The following is a 22,058-nucleotide window of genomic DNA, read 5'->3' on the forward strand; positions in this document are numbered from 1 at the left end:
ATATATATTTTTGTGATTGGTTGAGGGATGCTGCTTCTCTTTATTATATTGAGAATCCGCCATTAATATTATGCCATGTTGACATCTGTTTCAATAGTTAAATTTGAATTTTTAATAACAGACAACGGTTATTATATTATTAACACCTCAGAGTACTAATACTTTGAGCATTACAAGTAAATAACCAGCTTGACCCGAGCCTGAAGACCCAGGACCCGAGCCGGCCCAAACCTTGTGTTGGCGGGTTGTTAAACCCCTAATTGATAGTTCTTAATAGAACCAACGGCGCCGAGGAAGGTTTAGTTCTCTCTTCTCGCTTGTCGCGATGGCCACCTCTTCCCAAGCTCAGGCCGTCAAGTCCCTCAACAACTCCGCCGGCCGCCGCCGCTTCGTCGTAAGCTCCGATTCAACACCCTCTCTTTCTCTCTTCTTCTCCCTCCCCCCTACTAATCCATCTCTCTATCTGTGTGCAGTTCAAGAGCGTCGCTCAGAGATTAGACGAAGTCGAAATCGACGTCTTCCGGAGCCTCGATAAGGTCAAGGACGAGCCCTCCCCCGGGTCCACTTTCTTCAAGGACTGCCTCGTCGAATGGAGAGTATGATTTTCGCCGCTGATTTTCAATTTAATTCGTTCTGTGGATTTCGATTTGTTTCTTATCGAATTTTGGTGGATTCCGATTTGTTTCTTATTGAATTTTGGTGGATTCTGTGTATAGGAATTGAATACGGCGGAGGATTTCATCTCCTTCCACGAGCAGATGACACCGTTGGTCCAGACATTGCCTTTGATTTTGTTGCACAAGGAGTTCATTTTCGCCGAGTTGGTTTCCAGGTTGCAAATCAATGCCAGGCTCTCCGTCGAGCCGATTCTCAGGTGTGTGTGAGCTGCTGCCTTCCTGTTGTTGAAGCTATCTGAATTTTAATTATTTTCGAGAGTAGGACTTAGTAGCTTTTTCAATCCACGCAGGTTGATTGCAGCTCTGTCAAGAGATCTCCTGGAAGACTTTATCCCGTGAGTCGTACCATTTGACTTTAAGATGTTCTTATCATGATGTGTGTTGGTCATTAGAAATGAATATTTCAGTTTGTTGGAGAATTCCGTGTTATGTTACTTTTGCGCTTTTGTGGGTGTACTTATTGTTAGTTTTGTATGTCGTCTTTGTGCCAGCTTCTTGCCGAGGATTGTCGACTCTCTAGTGTCTCTCTTACAAAGTGGTGGCGATAGGGAGCCTGAGATTGTCGAGCAGGTTTTAGTGTTATTTTAATTTATTGCTTTGTGTAATGTTTGCCAGTTGTGGTTTCCGTTTGTTTGGGTTTCACAGCCTGTGGTGTCTTTATGCAGATCTTTACTTCCTGGTCATGCATTATGAGGGACTTGCAGAAATATCTTGTGCACAGGCTTGTAGATATGCTAGAGTAAGTACTTGCATGAGTTGTATCACATTGTCATTCTAGTCTACCTTTCATTATAACTGATTGATCCAATAATTGTTGTAAATTGCTGAAGTCTTTCATACTGCCAGAATTGCATTTTCCTTCTGTATGCATACATAATTAAACTATCATCGGTATATTGTGGTAGGGTTACTGCAAAGTTGAGGTATTACCCAAAGGAATATGTCCAAGAATTTATGTCACAGGCGATGGGATTCTTGCTGAGAACGAGAACTGCACCATTTGAGCAGCTTGATAAAGGTACAAGCTTGATATAATTCCTCTTTAAAAAAGAAAGATTTTATTGAAAAGGTGATGAATACAGACGCAGTGGATAATGAGTTAATGAGTTTACAAAACAACGATGCATTAAAAACTTAATAGAAACAAAGGTCCCTCATGAAACCATCAAAATAGAAACAAAAAGTACTCCTGTATCACTGCTACTCTCTGATCCCTTTAGATGAGTCCCAAGGAACCGCCCAGAGTTCTCTCCCAAAGATTCTCAACCCTTACCCTTTTAAAGACTTCAAATTCTCTTTCTCAAAAGAAAAGAAAAAGACTCCAGATTCTTTTATTTCCTTTGATCATCAACAACCAGAAGACTGCAAGGACGCGGTGCCCCTACATTTTAGCTTTCTTCCCTTTTCCAAAGCTAGAATGGTTTTGAGAAATTAGAGCAGTAATCTGTGCTGATTCTCAAGTCACCCCAGCCTACCTGTAAGAACTTCTGCAAGATATGATTTAATCATTGGAGGAACTTTTCTTTCCACCTGGGAGGTGGAACCTTGACACACATGTACCCAGCTTTAGCCTTGTAAGAACTAATATGATTATGTTTACGAGTCCACTAGAAGCATATCACATTTAATCATTTATTGTTAATGTATGGAAGGACATCTTTCATGCATTTGAAAAGATGTACATGATTTTTCATTTCATGCCTAATTAGTCAGCTATTATTGTCTAGACTGTGCCAGCCCCCAGATAAAAAAGTTTAAATTGGACCCAGTTCTGTCGAATCTAACATAGACAAGCCCTTAGGTTTTGTGGCTGTGGTCATTGAATGCTTTATTGTGTTTCCTGCCATCCTAGTCATCTATACAAGGACTGAATAATCACATGTAGTAGTCTTTCCTGTCTGTAGCATATGAAAAAAGAACTCCAGAGGTTAAATTGTTGGTCATATGTCTCATTTGTCATTACTGTGTTATTTTTCAAATTGATTTCTTTGACAGTAGTTTTTCCTCACCACCATATTTGAACAGGTGTTCGGAAACTGATCCTTGATGTTGTGGAGGAATCAACACCTTTCAGAAAATATGGAGTTAGTGCTTTACTATATCATGCCATGACAGGAACCTCAACAAGATTCCATTCTAGAGCCAAGCAAGTGTTAAATTTATTGCTGGACAACTCAATGATTGGTATGTTTGTTTGCTTGTTCAATAACTAATTCTTATAGTTATGTAAACCTGGCATTGTATAGTAGATTTGCATTTGATTCTCCAATGTGCTCTGCATTAATTTGATAAATGATTATTAATCACTTTGATCTTATTTCATCAGAAGCATCAATATGATAAATGATAAAATCTGGCTCCCTCTCTCTCTCTCTCTCTCTCTCTCTACATTGCAGGTCCAGCCCCAGTAATTGAAGTCATAATTTCTTCCTTACAGAGATTGTGCGAGGATTTTGACTCCAAGGAGTTGGACTTATTGTTCAAAAGCTTATATAAGGAAATAAAGGGCTCCGTGTCTAATGGAGGTGTACTGCGTTTAAACTGCCTGTTGTCACTGCTTATCTCTACTGTTCAGGTGAAGAACGGCGAAATGGTTTCTGGTGAGTGATAGGATGTCTTGCTTTGCTGATTCCTATATATTACTAAAAAAGCATTCCATTGGTTTAGTAAGGATTTCTCTGCATTTGCCTTGTATGACCAAGTTTACCACCCAACAGATTACAAACCAATGCTTGAAATTGTGGAGTTGCTTGTGCGGATGTATATTATACCCTCCAGCATTCAGATGGGAGAAGAACATTTATGTGAAGTTGTTGATAAGATCTTTCAGTTAATTCTCTGTATTCTTAGTGGGCTGCACACTTGTGATGATCTGTCAACCATCACCGACTGTTCGTTGCAATGGGCTCCTGTATTTGATTTACAGAAATCAAGGTGCTGCCTTCAATATACTATTTCAGCCTGTTGAGTTGCTTTGTTGAATTCCCTTTTTATGGTTGATAATTTGACACACCTGAGACTTTGTCTAACAGCTTGTTGGGTTTCATTCAACAACTGCTACAAAAGGATATTTATACAGTAAATACATTCCGAATAAACATTTTAAGGTAAAGACGAACATTTAATAATTTATGGAATTTCTTATAGTAATGATATATCGCATTTCTATTCACTTTCTTCTTATTAAAATTTCAGAGCCATGAATGCTTTAATAGAAACCTCCAAAGAAGATGTCATATCTCTGTTACTCACTTTCTGTGAAAAACCACAACTGGGAGTGCAAAGCTTTACGCTACTAGATGGAGCACCCGCATTTTCAAGGATCCAAAGTTTTCTGAGTGGCACGGTCAGTCATTGGGTTGGGGTTTTAAAGTGTGTCGAGCATGGGAAGTTATCATCCACTTCCATTCATGAAGCTGACTTGGCCTTGCTGTGGGGAGTTATAAACTGTTTTCCGCTAATAGTAGATTCCCAAAAAGGTCTATCATTGTTATTCGATTTGACAGATGCAATCAATTGCCTGCTCAAAATTGAAGATGGTAAGCTACCTCATGTTTTGTCATCGTTCTTTTATATTGCTTGAATACTAATAGGCAATATTATATTGCTATTCAAATCGTGTTTGAGTAGGAATGCTATAAAAATTGGTATTACAAAATTCCTTGTGTCTGTAGAAAATGAGTATATGGTTCAGGTTTGTTTCTTGGATGCCTGGATAGTTATTTCTGTCAATACTTTAGTATGCCATAGCAGTTTGAGTAATACATAGAACTGTACGCCTAGCTGGCTAGCTGAATCAGATCTGCTATTCAATTATACAAGTACAAAATTTCCAGAAATGCATGGGTTGTAGGTCTTCATGTTCACTTGCTACTCTTGCAGGGAATATTGCCGGTTTTCCTAAAAACACTTGGCAAAGCCTAATTGGTACTTCCTTAAATTCCTATTACAAATTGACTTGCGGCAAAAATTTGGAACCAGAAACAAGCAGATTTTTAGCTCTTGGAAAAAGACACAAATCATGTGCACATGTGTTGGTTGCTGTTGCTGATTTTTTGGACTCTTTGTATGGGTAAGAAATGTGCTTAAATGTAGATATTCTTTTGCCACATTCTTATAGTTGATTACCAATAGTTGCAACTGGTTGTGTAATATAACTCCTGTTATCACGAATATCAGGTCTGCGATGGATGTCGACTCCCAGCTTAAAATATGTCATCCAGAACTTAGTGCAGATATGGCTACTGATGCTTTAAAGATATTCGCTGACAATTTGTGTCACTCAGACAGAGGGATTCGTGTTTCAACTCTTAGAATATTATGCCACTTTGAAACTTTAAGCTGTGATGAGCCAGTCCTGAAAAAGATGAAAACTGAGCTTTCTCCTACTTCTCATGTAGATAACAAAGACTTAAATGTAGGCCTCTCTATTTGTGCTCGTCTTGCTGGAAGTCCATCTTTTTATTTGGGTAATTATGTACTGATTTTGCTTTAAATATCAGGTTCTTCAGATCCTTCTCTCAATAGAGTCAACTCCCCTTTCCGTTTCTACCAGCAGAAAAGTTACTCTACTCATTTCTAGAATCCAGATGGGTCTCTCTGCTGGAAGAATATGTGATGCTTATCTTCCCCTTGTTTTAAATGGAATGATTGGTATCTTCCATAACCGGTTTAGTCATCTTTGGAAGCCTGTATCAGAGTGCCTTGCAGTTCTAATAAGCCAAAGTAAAGGACTTGTGTGGGAAGCTTTTCTCAAGTACTTTGAGCAATGCCAGTCCATATTTCAAGCATCTATTAATCAAGTTGAAGATACTGTTCTGACCAGCAAGTCAAGTGGTATGTAACAACTTAATACATGCTATTAAGGTATTATTCAGAATGATTTTGACCTACAACTATGGTTAGTTTTAGAGTCTTCTTGCTTGGTAGGTTTCTAGTCACCGAGTTGAGGAAAACCTATATGCTAGTTGTATGTGGTTGATAGGATAAGTAGGTTATGTTTATTGATAATAGATGACGTCTACCCATGTTTTACATGTAAGGTATGCTGCAGATTCCTTTAATTGAAATGATACAAGGTAATTGCTTTGGATTTTCACTTTAACATGTTTTTGTTTTGCAGATCTTGTTGAACGTTTTAAATTGTTTGCTACCCCAACATCTGATGGTACACCACCTGCAACAGTGTTATCTTCCTTGCTCCAATCTTTACAAAAGTTCCCAATCATTGAATCCAAGTGTCATCAGATTGCACCTTTATTTATGAGATTTTTGGGCTATAATTGTGAAAACTTTGCAAGGTAATCATCCTGTACTGAATACTTGCTTTTGGATCTTTGACTTATGTTGCATTACATTTTAAGGTTTCATTTCTCTTTTTCTTTGTGATTGCAGTGTGGGGTCTTTCAACTCAAATGTTTGTAAAGGTAAAGAGTGGAAACATGTCCTGAAAGAATGGTTAAACTTGCTGAAACTGATGCACAACCTTAAGCACTCTCATCAGAATCAGTTTCTTAAAGAGGTTTTGCAAAATAGGTTGGTGCAGTTTTCTCATTTTTTATAATGCTTCATATTAAAAATATTTACTTACTATTGACATTAACGCTAAGCACTCTCATCAGAATCAGTTTCTTAAAGAGGTTTTGCAAAATAGGTTGGTGCAGTTTTCTCATTTTTTATAATGTTTCATATTAAAAATATTTACTTACTATTGACATTAACGCTGGTGGCCATAATATATATCATATAGACATGGTGCTGTAATATTTAGACAGGGTCTATTTTTTGGTTGTTGGATAAATTGGCAAGATTGGGCTCATTTAACTGTTTAAGTAATGTTTCTCCTTTTCACTAAAAACATACTAGCTGGTTAATTTTCCTGTTGTTTTGTTTGACAGGCTCTTGGATGAAAATGATGCTGAAATACAGATGAAGGTTCTCGATTGCCTCTTAATATGGAAAGATGATTTCCTGCTCCCTTATAGCCAACAGTTAAAAAACCTTGTCAGCTTCCATAATTTGAGAGAAGAACTAACAAGATGGAGTTTATCCAGAGAGTCTGGTCTAATTAAAGAACAGCATAGAGCTCACCTTGTGCCCATTGTCATCCGTCTTCTGATTCCCAACGTCCGAAAATTGAAGAAACATGCTTCTCAGAAGGTACGTTTAGCAACTGAATTATTGAACTTTGGACCTTTTATTGTGCATGTTTGATGTTATTAAATGTACCCAGCAAAGTTCTTAGTATACTTGACTCCAGCAAAGTTCTAAGTATACCTTAGAAAAAATAAACCTCATAGAGCAGCCATAAGCTGGCTGGAAAATAAATATCCTCTTTGGAAGCCAAAGGCTAAGCCCAGCCCTTTTTGGTTAAGGGTCTTTTCAAGTTTATTTCCAGTTTGTGAATAATGATTATGAGTCTAGTGTTTTAAGAGTTTAATGAAGTCTGAGTGTCAAGGGTCTTGCGTGTGTCGTTATATCTATAAAGTTTATATGTTTATGGGTTCTTCAGGGACTGTCCATAATTGTCCATTCTTCTCTCCAATCTTCAAAACCTCTACAATTATTGGTCTGTCCTCGAACTACATGTATTTGATTGTAGAAAGCTAGTTGTTGCTCAAATTAGCAAAAGAGAGAAATGAAGATGGACGATTGTGGAACAAATTGGCTGGATTGGAACCAAGGGTAATTTCAGGAATTGAAGGATAAATTTTTAGATGCTGGGTATACAACTTTGCTGGCTACATTTAAGACTACGCTGCATGTTATTGTTGTGTTTCAAAGTCAGACACTCAAACTTGCAAGTTTGTTTTTCGATTACGCACCCTATATTGAAATAGGACTGATTTTGGCAGTCTACTTTCACATGTGCACTCAACAAGGTGAAATACAAGTCTAAAGATGTGTAGATGTGGACTACCAAAATCACTTACCTGTATTAGATATGCTTTATAATTAATACATTGATTATTGATGGAACAGTTCCTAATATCTTACTATAACTTTTTCAACAAGTCTGACAGTCTGATGTGCAGTGCATGTTCTCTATGACATGCTACCAAATGACATTTATTAGTCTTTTATTTATTTAATGTTTTATTTCAGCACTCGAGAGTGAATCATCGCAAGGCAGTGCTCAGTTTCATAGCTCAACTTGATGTTGAAGAGCTGCCTCTTTTCTTTGCAATGTTGATAAAGCCCTTGCATATTATTTCAATAGGAAGTGAAGGTGCTGCCAACTGGTTTTGGAGCTCATCAAATGGTTCTTTGGAAGAGTTTCGAGCATTGAATTTCTTGAAATATTTCACGTTTAGCAATATTACAGCCTTGTCCTGGAAGAAAAGAAGTGCTTTCCTGCATGTCATAGAAGATGTTCTTGGAGTTTTTGATGCACCACGTGTTGGTCCCTTTCTTGATTTCATAATGGGATGTGTTGTTCGGATATTGGGAAGCAGCACTTTAGGTCTTGATGTGGCAAAAGGCAGAGGTGCTTCATCCCTTCAAAATTATTCTGAAGCTAATCTTGCTTCACTTGGATATGATGGTGCAGTTGATAACAATGATTTGGTAGTACATCATATATGTTACTTTTTTATTGGTCAACTTTTTCATATCTTCTATGATAAGCTGATTACCATTTGTCTAAAGTCGTGGAGAAGATGTCCATCATATATACAGCGCCGCAATAATTTTTGTTGTGTTGCTATGATTTTGTGTTGCTTCCAATATAAATATACTTTATGCTGTTAATTGACTTAGCAAATTCATTCTTGTTTACTAAACATCTCGTCTATCTGCAGATACCTACGGCTGTGGGGCAGTTGAAGGATTTGAGATCTTTATCCTTGAAAATTGTGTCTTTTGTTCTCAATAAGTATGAAGATCATGACTTGAGCTGTGAATTCTGGGATCTTTTCTTTGGTTCTACGAAGCCTTTAATTGATGGTTTCAAGCAGGAGGGATTCAGTGGCCAGAAACCTAGTTCACTCTTCTCATGCTTTCTTGCTATGTCTCAAAGCAAAAAACTAGTATCACTGCTCTGTAGGGAGCAGAACCTTGTCCCTGATATACTCTCAATTTTAACTGTCACGTCAGCATCTGAAGCTATTGTCGCTTGTGTTCTGAACTTTGTTGAGAACTTGTTCATTCTGGATGATGACTTGGGTGCTGAAGACAATGCTGGAAAAAGAGTTATACTTCTGTACCTTGAAGCACTAGTTGATAATTTGCATTGTCTCTTCAAAAATAATGTTGCAGCCAAAAGGTAATGTGGTTGCCTTGGTTTTTTGTAGTACACACACGAAACTTCACTGTCACGATATGCTGGAATTTGCTTCAATTATTATTATTGTTATCTAATTTTCTTATATTTGCATAATGTACTGATGATTATAATGCTACCTAACTGATGTTAAGTGGTCTTAGTTCCTTTTAATACCTTATGGCCATTAGCACTTAACAGCTCTTAATTGGTGCTAGGAAATTGCTTAAGCACCCAGGAGAGACAGAAGTGAGGATTTTTAAAATATTGCCAAAGTATATAAATGATCCATTGTCGGCCCGGAAATTTGTGGATATTTTGCTCCCTGTTTTAGCAAATGGAGCTCAAGATTCAGGTTCAAATATCTAGTCAACTTCATTTTCGTACTTAATCATCCATTTTGACCTGTACTGCTAATTTTTTTCTATATACCGTGCAGAATTCCGATTTGAAGCCGTGCAAATCCTTTGTGATATTGTTCCAGTACTAGGGAGTGATGTTACAAATAGTATCTTGATTGCAGTATATCCATTACTTACTTCTACCTGTCTAGATAAGCGTCATTTTATCTGTGATCTTCTAGATGCTCTTGCCAGAACAAACCCTTCCGTTCAATTTGTGGTACTTTGTCAACATTGTTGCTCTTTTTCTTCCCAACATTTTGTTATATCTATTTTGTCTTTATATTCTTATAAATTGGAGGGATGCAGGCAGAACTTGTCCAGGACTTGAATGCAATCTCTCAAACGGAAGTAGATAGCCTTGATTATGATAGGGTGCTCGATGCTTATGAAAAGATCACGGTTGATATGTTCAGTACTATACGAGAGGATCATGCATTAGTCATATTGTCTCACTGTGTCTATGACATGTCATCTGGCGAATCAACCTTGAGGCATAGAGCGTATGATACATTGCTTTCATTTGTTGAATTTTCTTCTCTCATACTCAGCAAAGTGGGCAAAGATGAGTCTGAAATGCCTGACACGATGTTAGCCTCTGAAATTCATTGCTGGACAAAAGGTTGTATTCAGCGCATAATTAGCAAATTTTTCTTGAAGCATATGGCTAATGCTATGAAGAGAGGGACGGCTGTTAGAGAGGTATTAATTTTATTATGTCCTTTAATAAGGCCAATGATATATCAGAGTCAACTAACCACGTGATTAAAGTTACACAAAGAAATGTTGTGCACAGATGCTGCCGCGTGCGCCTGTGTAATTAACGCTAGGCAAACAGAGATTGAAAAATATTGACATACCTGCTTAAGTTATTATACCTCAAGTTATATGTGCTCAAAAAATTTCGCTCATAATGGACTGCTGTGACTTCAGGAATGGGTCGAGTTACTTAGAGAAATGGTGTTTAAACTTCCGGAAGTGGCAAATCTTGGTTCATTGAAACATCTTCAGGATGAAAATCTTGAAATAGATTTTTTCAAGAATATTATTCACATACAGGTGAACTTTCAAGTCATTATCTTCTCAGGATGTATATGTCTTCGAAGAATTAAGATTTACTTATTATGGATTTGGAACCTTTAAATGTAATATTCATTAATCATTTGTTCGTCAATATAGATAATTGCTTGTCTTGCATAAGAGCAGTTTAATCTGACTTTATCACCTTTGATTCCACAGAAACATAGGAGAGCAAGGGCAATGAAACGCTTTAAAAATGCTGTGACTGATAGCTGTTTGGCTGAGGTATTTGCTTTCTCCTTTTCTTAGGAATGTTCTGTTTTTTTTTTTTACCTCTGATTTTAGCAAGTCATTGAAACATATATTGCTGATAACGATTCCAGGGCATCACAAAGAAACTGTTTGTTCCCTTCTTTTTCACGATATTGATGGAGGAAGAAAAAGGAGAGTATATGAAAAATATGTGCATAGAGGTGCTTGCTTCAATTTCAAGCAGGGAGTGGAGTTCATCTTACATGTTGCTGATGAGATGCTTCAATGAGATTAGCAAAAATCCTCTGAAACAGAAACTTCTTTTGCGGCTGATCTGCCTTATCTTACACCAGTTTCACTTTTCAGAGACCATTGACACTGGTTCTGTCAGTGAAATACAAACATGCCTTCAAAAAACAGTGCTTCCTAAGATTCAGAAGTTACTCAGTGATTCTGAAAAGGTCAATGTTAACATCAGTCTTGCTGCACTGAGAGTACTAAAGTTGCTACCTGGAGATGTAATGGACTCGCAGCTTCCTAGCATTATTCATCGCATTTCAAACTTTTTGAAGAATAGATTAGAAAGCATCCGTGATGAAGCTAGGAGTGCTTTGGCTGACTGTTTGAAAGAGCTTGGGTTGGAATACTTGCACTTTATAGTCAAGGTTTTGCGAAGTACTTTAAAACGTGGTTTTGAGTTGCACGTCTTGGGATATACTCTAAACTTTATCTTATCGAAGTTTCTCGTTACCCCTATCAGCGGGAAATTGGACTACTGTTTGGAAGACCTGCTTTCTATTGCTCAGAATGATATTCTTGGAGACGTTGCGGAGGAAAAAGAGGTTGAGAAGATTGCTTCCAAAATGAAAGAAACAAAGAAGCAAAAGTCCTTTGAAACTGTACAATTGATTGCTCAAAGTATAACTTTCAAAAGTCATGCCTTGAAGCTTCTATCACCAATTACAGCTCAATTTGGGAAACATCTGACGCCAAAAGCTAAGTCAAAATTGGAAAGTATGCTGAATCATGTAGCAGCTGGTTTTGAGTGTAATCCAACTGTTGATCAGACTGACCTCTTTATATTTGTACACGGCCTGATTGAAGATGGAATAAATGAAGAAAGTGGTAAGGGTGAGAGTTTGATCATTACAGGGGGAGACAGACGTCGTCGAAAGGATGTGGTTGGAAAAGTTGATTCCTCCGGCCGTTTTGCAGGTTCAAAATCAGTGTGTTCACATCTTATTTCTGTGTTTGCTCTTGGGATATTGCAGAACCGCATAAAGAAGTTGAAAGTGAGTAAAAATGATGTACAGATATTGTCATTGTTGGATCCTTTCGTCATACTGTTGGGGAAGTGTCTGACTTCCAAGTATGAAGATGTCTTATCTGCAACACTTAGATGCCTAACATCATTGGTTAGGCTAAATTTACCTGCTATTGAAGATCAAGCAGATAATATAAAAGCAGTGCTTTTTGATATAGCTCATAGTTGGTTAAAAAATGGCAGTTCTCTGATGGAGTCATGTCTGAGATTATTAACCGTACTTTTGCGGGGCAACAAAATGACTCTTTCCTCTGATCATCTACATCTATTGATTCAGCTTCCGGTGTTTGTTGATATTGAAAAGGACCCTTCGTTTGTTGCTCTTTCACTTTTGAAGGCAATAGTTAAACGCAAGCTGCTTGTTCCAGAGATATATGATCTTGTTACTAGAGTTGCAGAACTGATGGTAACAAGTCAGGTTGAACCAGTTCGCCACAAGTGTAGCCAGATTCTTTCACAATTCTTAAACGATTATCCTCTTTCAGAAAAGCGATTGCAACAGCATTTAGATTTTTTGTTGTCTAATCTGAGGTGAGGGTCTAATATATATCTGGAAACTTATATGTACCATTTTCATTGTTTAATCCTGGTTAACTGTTAACAGGTATGAGCACGCTAGTGGAAGAAAAACTGTGCTTGAAATGCTCCATGCAATTATTGTTAAAAATCCACGAAATGTTGTAGATGAGCAGTCACAGACGTTTTTTGTTCATTTGGTGGTTTGCTTGGCTAATGATCGGGATAATGAAGTTCGTTTGATGGCTGGTGAGGCTATAAAACGTCTCACTGGGTGTGTAAATCCACGGTCACTTCTCTCCATTCTTGAGTACAGTCTGTCGTGGTATTTGGGTGAGAAGCAGCAACTGTGGGGTGCAGCAGCACAGGTAAATTTTTCTTTTTGGCTCTTTCTGAACTTAAAATTACATAGCCAACTGATTTAGAGGACACAATTTCTTTCCCTTGTCTCATAGTCATGGATACCTCTCTATTGATGTAAGCAAATTATATATTCATTTATTTTCATGTTTTTGGCTTTTGTTTTGTTCTCTCGCTGTGCTTTTTCTGCTGTTTTATTTCTTTTGGGAATAAGAAAGACAATATTCTTGTGTTAACCTGCGAATATACTAGTTCAAAGGTAGTCCATATAACATAAAACATTCAAGCACCCATTTCACATAGCCCTCTCTCTTGATGTAAGCAAATTTTTTATTCATTCATTATTATGTTTTTGGCTTGTTTTGTTCTCTCGCTGTGCTTTTTCTGCTCTTTTTTTTTGGGGAATAAGAAATACTATAATCTTGTGTTAACTGAAGAATGTACTAGTACAAAGGTAGTCCATAAAACATTCAAGCACCCATTTCATATAGTCATGCAGAAAGAAAATTGTTTTGAAATTCAAGCAAGTCATTTGTGGGTTTGATGTCTTGTACAGCTATTATAAAAAAATATGAAGTATTGAAGAAAATATCACAATTGATTTGCCTTAAATTGGCTGGCGTATTTTGTTTTGAATGTTTGTTGTACTTGCACAAACAGGTTTTGGGGTTGCTGGTTGAAGTGGAAGCCATGAAGAAACAATTTCACAAGCATCTCAACAGTGTATTACAAGTGACTAAAAGCATCTTGCAGTCTGCCATTCGGGGTGTCACTCAAGATTCTCATGAAACTGTCATTCCGTTGTGGAAAGAGGCATTTTATTCATTGGTAATGCTGGAAAAGGTTCTGAATCAGTTTGATGATTTGTGTTTTGATAGAGATCTTCAGGTATGCTCCACCACTCTCTAATTTTTTTTTTAGGTCTACATATTTATTTTTACCATGGGGGAGTGGGAATTGGGTGGGATGCTTCAAAATATAGCAGTTCAGGCAGTTTAGTACAAATTCAATAAAAACTGCCGATGTATCCTAGGACAATGCCAAATTTCTGGTCGATATTCTTTTGCATCCTCTATGTCAATCACTGTTATAGAAAGGACGTGAACTCTCAAGTTTTAAAATAAATTAACATAATGCCAAATTGTATTAGGATGGCTATAATTTTTTTCATTTATTTGAGGTCCCAAGAGCATGAAGTTTAAGTTTATCTACAGACAGTTATCTATGAACTGGTATTTGAATCCAATATCTGTAGGTTTTCTATGTTAGCTTGTGGGAATTCGGTATATTGTATTGCATGAATTAGGAAAAAACTAGTTTTTGTTTTTGTTTTTCTGTTTCTCAAGTAACTCTTCTTTTGCATGAATCCAGGATATATGGGAAGCAATTTGCGAGTTACTTGTGCATCCACACATGTGGTTACGTTGCATTTCAAGCCGTCTTGTAGCCTTTTACTTTGCTTCTGTAAAAGAGTCTTGCTCAGGAGATCATGAAACTCCATTTGGCACTTACTACCTTATAAAACCTAATAAACTTTTCATTATAGCTGTGTATCTATGCTGCCAACTGAAGACGCAACTCAGTGATGATGCAGCCAATAAACTGATTGCACATAATCTTGCATTCACTGTTTGTGGTGTGCATTCTTTGATGGGAAAAACTGATGCGGATTCTGTTCAGTTTTGGTTTAACCTTGAACAGCATGAGCAAGACCGATTTGTTAAAGCATTTGAGTTGCTCGAAGCTAGAAAAGGAATGGCGATGTTTTTATCTCTTACCTCTGGCATCTGTGACGCGAATGCTGAAAATCTCTCTAAGAATATTCGAAGCTTGCTTGTCTCTAACTTGCTCAAGAAAATGGCAAAGATTGCCCTTCAGATGGAGCCTATCCAGGTTTGGATCAAAGGATTGAATTTATACTCTTATTTTGAGATAATATGTGAAACATTTCCCAATTCAGTTTCGTTTTGTTTATCTCTTATGTACCATGTGATTATTAATATTGTAATTCTCTGTTATTTGCAGATGAAAATTGTCTTTGATTGTTTTGGGAAAATTGTGTCTGAAATGAGTCGGGAAGATTGCATGCTTTATGCTTATGAAATGTTGCAGCCCTTGTATAAAGTTTGCGAAGGATTTTCTGGGACTGTGATCCCTGGTGAGTTTTCTGTCTCATACTATTTCCCATGTTGCAATGTTAATTACAAATAGCGTTATAGGGGATATTCATTCTCATTGCCTCTTTACAGAGCTTGCACTTGAAAGTTGCTACACGGACAATTTAGTGTCATATTCAATCATAGTTATACCGGTAGAAATTATTATTTTGGGTTCTATTGTATGTTAAGAGGCCTTTATGCAAAATTGTATTGGAGAGTTGACTTTTCTCCTAAGGTCTTCTCTGCTCCATCAATTTCTAGAGAGTATATAATGCCACTGCAATTGTGGTTATCTTTTGATTATGGTGTATTGGTTGATAGGCCAGAATAATGAGAATATAAAACACAAATTCATGTTCCATTTTGTTTTTTTTATATTTATAAATATGTTTCTAAATGGGCTTTACATATATTACAGAAAATATGAAGCAATTAGCAGAAGAAGTTTCTGGACGTGTACGAAGTACAGTAGGCAGCCAAAATCATGTACAAGTTTACAATGACATCAGGAAACAACTCAAGGCAAAAAGGGATAAGAGGAAACAGGATGTAAAGCGCTTGGCTGTTGTTAATCCTATGCAGAATGCCAAGAGGAAACTGAGGATTGCAGAGAAGCATCGGGTCAACAAGAAAAGGAAGATTATGACAATGAAAATGGGGATATGGGCACATCAGTCCAAGTCAAAGTGATTTTGTTACAGATGACCTTGACAGGGTGGCACTACGAAGTCCAAGTCAAACTGAGGACTGCTAGAAATTGCGGATGCAGCCCAGTTCAAAATAGTCTCCAACTCTTTTATCATTATTCGATTGAATTCGAAACACATTGAACTTTAAAGAAAAGGGATCGGATTCCGGTCAGATGAGTTCCTGTTGGGCCATTTTGTTGTATGTAGAGAAAGGAGTCGTGCTCTGATCATTCGTCAAAGTCAAGCTAGGGAGTGGATAGTGGATACCCCATAAAATAATTGGAGTAGAAAAAAGCTGAACATTGAGAAACTACTTCTGATGAATGGATGTTTGAATTCATATCAGTTGAGGCCACATTTTATTTCGGTGTTGTGTGACTGAGTTACTAGAAATTTTGCGTTGTCGTTTTCTGCTTTCATTTGCTGTATGTTGTGTTTGAGTTCATTAGCTAAAATTTATCATACAAGAATCACCCTCAGATTTTTCACTTTACCGACCGCAATTAATCATAGAAGAGCCCACATTCTTAAATCTTAATCATAGTAAGAACAATTCAATTCGTTTCTCAATACCCTTAATTCTCACACACACACACATATATATATATATATATAGTCATTATTTAAAGTGAAGTTTTACTTTGAAATTACAAAGTGAAGTTCTAATTTTGACACACTTTTTGGTCAAATGTTTTCACCATAAGTGATTTAATATTTATATATGATATTTAAGATCATCTATACAAAGTTTCATCTAATTTGACAATAGTTTGAGTTTTCAAAATTGAGATTTACACGAACGGTTCACGTTGAACAGTTTTAATTCATTTATTGATTTAATCTAATTTCAATACCTTAACGATGTCCGAATTAGATGAAATTTTATAGAGATTATCTTGAATAACTTAGCTTCACTCTGAAATTACAAAGTAAAGTTCCAATTTTGGCACATTTTTCGGTCAATTTTTTTCACCATAAGCGATTCAATATTTAGGTATGTTATTCAAGATAATCTCTACAAAATTTCACATTCCATTACTTAATTCACCACAACTATTGGACTTGCATTACATTGCGAAAATATAGTGCTTCTCAGTTGCGGACGTCCGGACGGGTTATCCGTCCGGATTTCCGTTGTTTCTCCACGATCCGGACGCCAGTGAGACCGTTTTTTCTTGTCAGAGTGAAATCACACATTCATAAATGCTGCTACGAGGAAGTAGAAGGCGAAAGAGATCGGGATCGGAGGTCCACCATGATCAATGGTGAAGTTCTGAGTGAGGTTGCTGCACAGATCTTCCTATCCCGATCTCTTTCGTTTTCTTCTTTATTATTGCAGCGTTTAAGAATTTGTGATGTCACTCTGGCGATAAGAAACGGCATCACTGATGTCCGAATCGTAGAGAAATGGCGGAAATCATAACGGAAAACCTGTATGGACGTCCGCAGCTGAGAAAAATTGTATATATATATATATATATATATATCTATATAGAGTTTATATCCAGAGTGAAGCTTCACTCTGAAATTACAGAGTGACGTTTCAATTTTGACACACTTTTCGGTCAATGTTTTTACCATAAGTGATTCAATATTTAGGTATACTATTCAAGATCATCTCTACAAAGTTTCATCTAATTCGACATTGGTTTGAGCTTTTAAAATTGAGATTTACACGAACGGTTCATGTTGAACAATTTTAATTCATTCATTGATTTAATCTAATTTCAATACCTTAACGATGTCCGAATTGGATGAAATTTTGTATAGATGATCTTGAATAACATATCTAAATATTGAATTGCTTATGGTGAAAAAATCTGACCGAAAAGTGTGTCAAAATTGGAACTTCACTCTTTAATTTTAGAGTGAAGCTTCACTCTGAATAGAGACTATATATATATAAGATCGAGAGCAGACGTCCGCAAGTGCGAACGTTGCCGGTCGCCGGAAGCGGCGACGTCCACACTTTTGGAGAATTGCAGAAGTCCGCTTCATAACCGGCCTATTCGATCGGGTTGGAACTGGAGTCACAATTCAACGTACGAGCCTTACCTTGCATCGATCAGTTGCATGCGCATCTTTTTTCAGGATTTTTACGGCCACAGATGGAACCTAGTAGTTGCGAAATTCTACACCCCATTGGATATATATCATACTTTTTAACTTGAGCGTCGCTAGCTGGATTTCATATAATAGATGTGATCGCTGCTTTAATTTCGCCATTTAAGGTTAACTTGTGCGCGTCCCATAGCTTGGTCTACATTTGTACTGTACGTAGCTCATAAGGTGCAGTTTCGCTACGTACCTTGTTTCAGGCCAAATGCATATGCTCCTGCATGTCTGCATGCGTTGTACGTACGTAGGTGATTACTACGTATCTATTTCTTTAACTGAAGAATAGAAAGTGCGTTTGGGTTCAGATAACAGCAGTGGCTTTGGACACAAGCCCAAGACTATATATAGCTTCTGTACGTAATTAGCTGTTGCGTTATCTTGCCATATGTATACATTGTAGCGCAGCTAGTATAAGATACCTAATTTTGTTGTAACTAATTTATCCAGCTCACTGTATCAAAAGGCAGCTTCTGTTTTTCTAGAACGTTCTCACTCAGTCACTCGAGCTTTCCATGCATTGAAGCTTCAAAATCTATCACAATTGCAGGTCCGATCCTCCGACTGTCCGACAACTTGATTATAATTATATTCCTCATCTATGTCTTGATCATTGCCCTATGACGTACTTCAGATCGGACCGAGCTAGAAAAAAAAAAGATGCATGCATGAGAAGAAAAAGTTTGCTGCAGAGGGAACTTCTCGATCCATAGTACTACAGCAGACCAGAATTATACTAGAAACCCATATATTCTTCATATTTTTGGGGTTGGGGCCGGGGTTACTCATCATACAAGAACAGAAGAACTCACGTACATTCTTAATTAAGATACCCTTTGAAAAACAAATTTAAATGAATTCATGATAGGGATCTGAAATTATTTCAACTTTTGATTTTGTAATTTTAATTTTATCAAGCAAACTGGGCTGTTACACAACAAAACTTAGTGAAGTTAGGATAATAGATTTATCGATCATTCCCGACCTATATAGGAATAAGGGACCTCAACCATGAACGTTGCTATCACCAGATATGCGCATAATTGTCAATCAAAACTGAAAACTGTTTCGAATTTTTTGTTACCGTTGTTGTTGTTGTTGTTAGGTGTTGGTGTCGTATTCTAGTTTCGATTGCATGAATGAAATTAAAACAATATGAAACATGAAAGTCAGAGCATAACGTGGCATCGCACCTAACAAATAATAGATAGGATAAGGAGTGGCAGAACTATAATTAACCACATTAACTTCAATGGCGGCCATAGCTGTGTGTAATCTAAGCGGTTTTCAATATAATATAATACACAACCACCGTACATTATCGATCACTTAAACATCCCGTTCCTAACTTCCTACTAAAAAACTTTTGAGAAGTACGCCTATTGATTCCGAGGAAGGACCAGAACGAGGAGATTGAAAATGGATGGTGATCACGAAATCAGAATCTTCATCAGCGTATGGATCATAGCCATCGCATCTCAGTTTTATTGTTATTATGTAGCAGCAAGAATCCCAGCAAAGAGCATGTTGAGGCTCATCTCTATCCTCCCAATCTTGTATCTCCTCCTCTTGCTCCCCCTGAACCTCCAGTCGATCCATCTCGGTGGCCCAACAGCCTTCTATATATCTTGCCTATCTGCCTATCTGGCTGTCTTCAAACTCCTCCTCTTCTCCTTTGATTCTGGTCCTCTATCACCGCCCCGGGCTAGACTTCTCCATTTCATTTCCGTAGCTCTTCTTCCCATTAACCTTAGGCAACGCCCCAAAAAGCCTTCCAACGGTTTCTCTATGTTAAAATTGGTGCCAAACAGGACAGCTTTGTGGGCAATGAAGGCCTTGCTTTTGTGTGTAGTAATTCATGTACGCAAGGATATTATACACAGTATTTACATCCATATGTATATCAACTCTTCTTCTTGTTGCACCAATACCTTGGTCTAGAATTAGGCTATGCCTTGAGTGTAGCCTTGCCTCAATCCATGTTTGGGTTCGATCTGGAGCCACACTTCAATGACCCTTTTAATATCTTTCGACTTCTCTTCAAGACCTGTGGGGGCGTAGATGGAACCTTGTGGTCTCGAACACTCTAAGACCCCTTATACATCAACCAGTAAAGCGAATATCGACAGGCAAGGGCAGAGCCACCGAGCCAAACACTACCGGTACCGCAAAACCTCCGTCGCACCAATACTTCTGCATGTCATGTCTTCTTTCGTCCTCTCGGTTTTGATGCACGAGCTCTTCTTTTACTATGTCACTCGCGCGCGTCCCACTGCAGAAATGATGTGCTTCTATCTCCTACATGGGTTCAGCTTGGCTTTTGAACTGAAGGTGAAGAAGGTGCTCGCTCATAGGTTGCGGATTCACCCGATAGTTTCAAGGCTTTTGACATTGTCGTATTTGACTTTCACCAACCATTGGATATTTTAGAAGAGTGCAAGTATGGTGAAGTTTGTGAAGAGTGAAGACTTACATTTCTAAATTGTGTTATTGGCAGAAGAGTTAACCAGCTAGTTAATTCTTATTTAACTAGCTTTCTGTATGTTCATGCATGAATTTGAAATTAATGGATGTAGACTTAGGGTCTTCATACGAATAATTTATAACATATAAAGCATGTATATCTTTTTAGTGAACAACTGACCCTAAGTTTTCTCTAAGACCGCAGAGTTTACGGTGTTACTCATGGTTTAACCAAATAAATTGACAATTTGTGTAGTATTGAAATTGGGTCGAACTGACTTTCAGAAGTGATGAAAGTCAGAAATATTTGCAGAACATGCTCAACGAGACCAATGAAGACACCAGATACGTGTGTCTAGGTAATCGAATTATCAAAATCATTTTAGACAACCTACCCTAGCTATCTAAAGTCTCTGTAGAATGGATTCCCCAGCATTTGGGATATTGTTGTAATCTTCCATACATACCATTAATTATATAGGCAATTGGCTTCATGCACATATATGCAATTCATGCACGTATTCTAACATGCAATTGGATGCAATGTGAAACATCCTCCTTGTATAATTCGATGCTTGCATCGTTCAAGAAGCAAACAACGTCAACAAAAAAAGCCAGAGGGGCCAAAAGAGATCAAACAGAAACTGGAATAAAACCAAGAATTCAAAGAGACCATATACTACGCCAGAAAAACACTGGGGCGACGGAAAGAAGTCGCTTCAATGATGTCGCGTCGTTACCGTCCCCCAAACCTTCGGGCAACCACATGTTCAATATTGTACGCTTCAATGATGTCGCGTCGTTACCGTCCCACGAAGCAGTCGCCGCCTTGACATTTCTTTGGATGTTTCATCATATACTGAAGCAACGAGGTTTCTTCTTTCCCTCACTTCAGTTGGTTTAAATGGTAAAAAAAATTAGCATCTAAACCGTGCATTTTCACTTGTTAAACACAATTGAAATCCAATCCATTCCACCAAAGCACAAGACAAATGAACTAAAACGACATTTGAATCACTGGCAACCAAATGTACTCAGTAGTCAGTACACAACTCCATTCTAAATAAATTTGCTGTTTGAAATACCAAAAACCTAAGTACAAAAAAATACTACTGCTAGTGCCACCAAAAACAACATCTATCATCATTTCCCTAATAGTTCTAGCTAATGTACTACCTGTTATAAAAAACAGTGATATATTACATATATAATTTAATAAGCCGAATTATAAATAATTATAAATCAGAAACGAAGAACACGAAAAGAAATTCAACCAAAATACCGAACAATTGGTGATGGAAGAACTAGTCGAGACGTGTGTGATACCACACTGTCCTTAAGACGTTTACGCCTCCTCTACCGGTGCAAGGATGCTTGGCGCTTGTCTCCCAGGATATAACGACTAAACGATTCTAGGAAGTTGCACTACTAACTAGAACCCTCAACGAACTCGAAAGGTACCTCTTTCTATCACCAGAGAAGCTAAGAATTTTGAGAGTGGGAAGAGGATTGTGTTTTGAATGGGATGATTTTACAATGAAAGGATGGTGGCTATTTATACTGTGAGTATTTGCAATCAGCAATTAATAAGATGGCTGTTATAGAAATCAAAAAAATCATAACATATATGAGTTACATATGTTACAAACATTGATTTCAATTCTGTTATAATTCTCCATAACACACAATAACTCAGTTGTAACAAAAGAAGAATTTGAACAGTCAAGAGAATTTGATAAGTCAAAACCGAATTTTCGAAAATGCAAAAAGAATCTGCATTCCGACCCTCAATTCGGTGTTGCATTCGTGTTCGCAGGTCGCA

At 37.5% G+C, this 22,058-nt stretch overlaps 2 protein-coding genes across 3 annotated transcripts; both read left to right on the forward strand.

The window, feature by feature from the left end:
- Positions 1–298: 298 nt before the first annotated feature.
- Positions 299–16,086, forward strand: LOC126783867 (uncharacterized). Of its 2 annotated transcripts, XM_050509392.1 has the most exons (31): positions 299–394; positions 474–596; positions 717–874; positions 968–1,012; positions 1,169–1,247; positions 1,343–1,416; positions 1,583–1,695; positions 2,703–2,861; positions 3,074–3,277; positions 3,395–3,611; positions 3,710–3,784; positions 3,873–4,216; positions 4,560–4,749; positions 4,857–5,094; positions 5,180–5,513; positions 5,800–5,977; positions 6,072–6,212; positions 6,575–6,836; positions 7,782–8,243; positions 8,477–8,940; positions 9,156–9,292; positions 9,377–9,558; positions 9,648–10,040; positions 10,272–10,397; positions 10,578–10,643; positions 10,742–12,465; positions 12,539–12,818; positions 13,471–13,698; positions 14,182–14,703; positions 14,836–14,968; positions 15,388–16,086. In XM_050509392.1, the coding sequence occupies exons 1-31, from the start codon at positions 326–328 to the stop codon at positions 15,657–15,659; spliced, it is 7,992 nt and encodes a 2,663-aa protein (XP_050365349.1). In that variant the 5' UTR covers positions 299–325; the 3' UTR covers positions 15,660–16,086. The 2 variants fall into 2 exon arrangements, with proteins under 2 accessions (XP_050365349.1, XP_050365350.1); XM_050509393.1 differs by lacking the exons at positions 299–394; positions 474–596; positions 717–874; ... (1 more) ...; positions 1,169–1,247; positions 1,583–1,695 and having other exon boundaries at positions 1,346–1,416.
- Positions 16,087–19,192: 3,106 nt separating this feature from the next.
- On the forward strand, positions 19,193–20,203 carry LOC126783884 (probable long-chain-alcohol O-fatty-acyltransferase 4). Its single transcript, XM_050509421.1, is given in 4 exon segments — positions 19,193–19,553; positions 19,715–19,791; positions 19,794–19,892; positions 19,931–20,203. Coding segments are annotated over 4 exon segments (810 nt in total).
- The last annotated feature ends 1,855 nt before the right edge of the window (positions 20,204–22,058 follow it).

The sequence above is a fragment of the Argentina anserina genome, chromosome 2 (genome assembly GCF_933775445.1).
Source record: "Argentina anserina chromosome 2, drPotAnse1.1, whole genome shotgun sequence".
In the NCBI taxonomy this organism is placed as follows: domain Eukaryota; kingdom Viridiplantae; phylum Streptophyta; class Magnoliopsida; order Rosales; family Rosaceae; genus Argentina; species Argentina anserina.

Bases quoted from the DNA above. Each gene is read 5' to 3' on its own strand.
- LOC126783867 (XM_050509392.1), top strand. From the start codon at position 326: ATGGCCACCTCTTCCCAAGCTCAGGCCGTCAAGTCCCTCAACAACTCC. The intron at 875-967 runs GTGTGTGTGAGC...CAATCCACGCAG, and splicing joins TCCGTCGAGCCGATTCTCAG to GTTGATTGCAGCTCTGTCAA. The intron at 1,417-1,582 runs GTAAGTACTTGC...ATATTGTGGTAG, and splicing joins AGGCTTGTAGATATGCTAGA to GGTTACTGCAAAGTTGAGGT.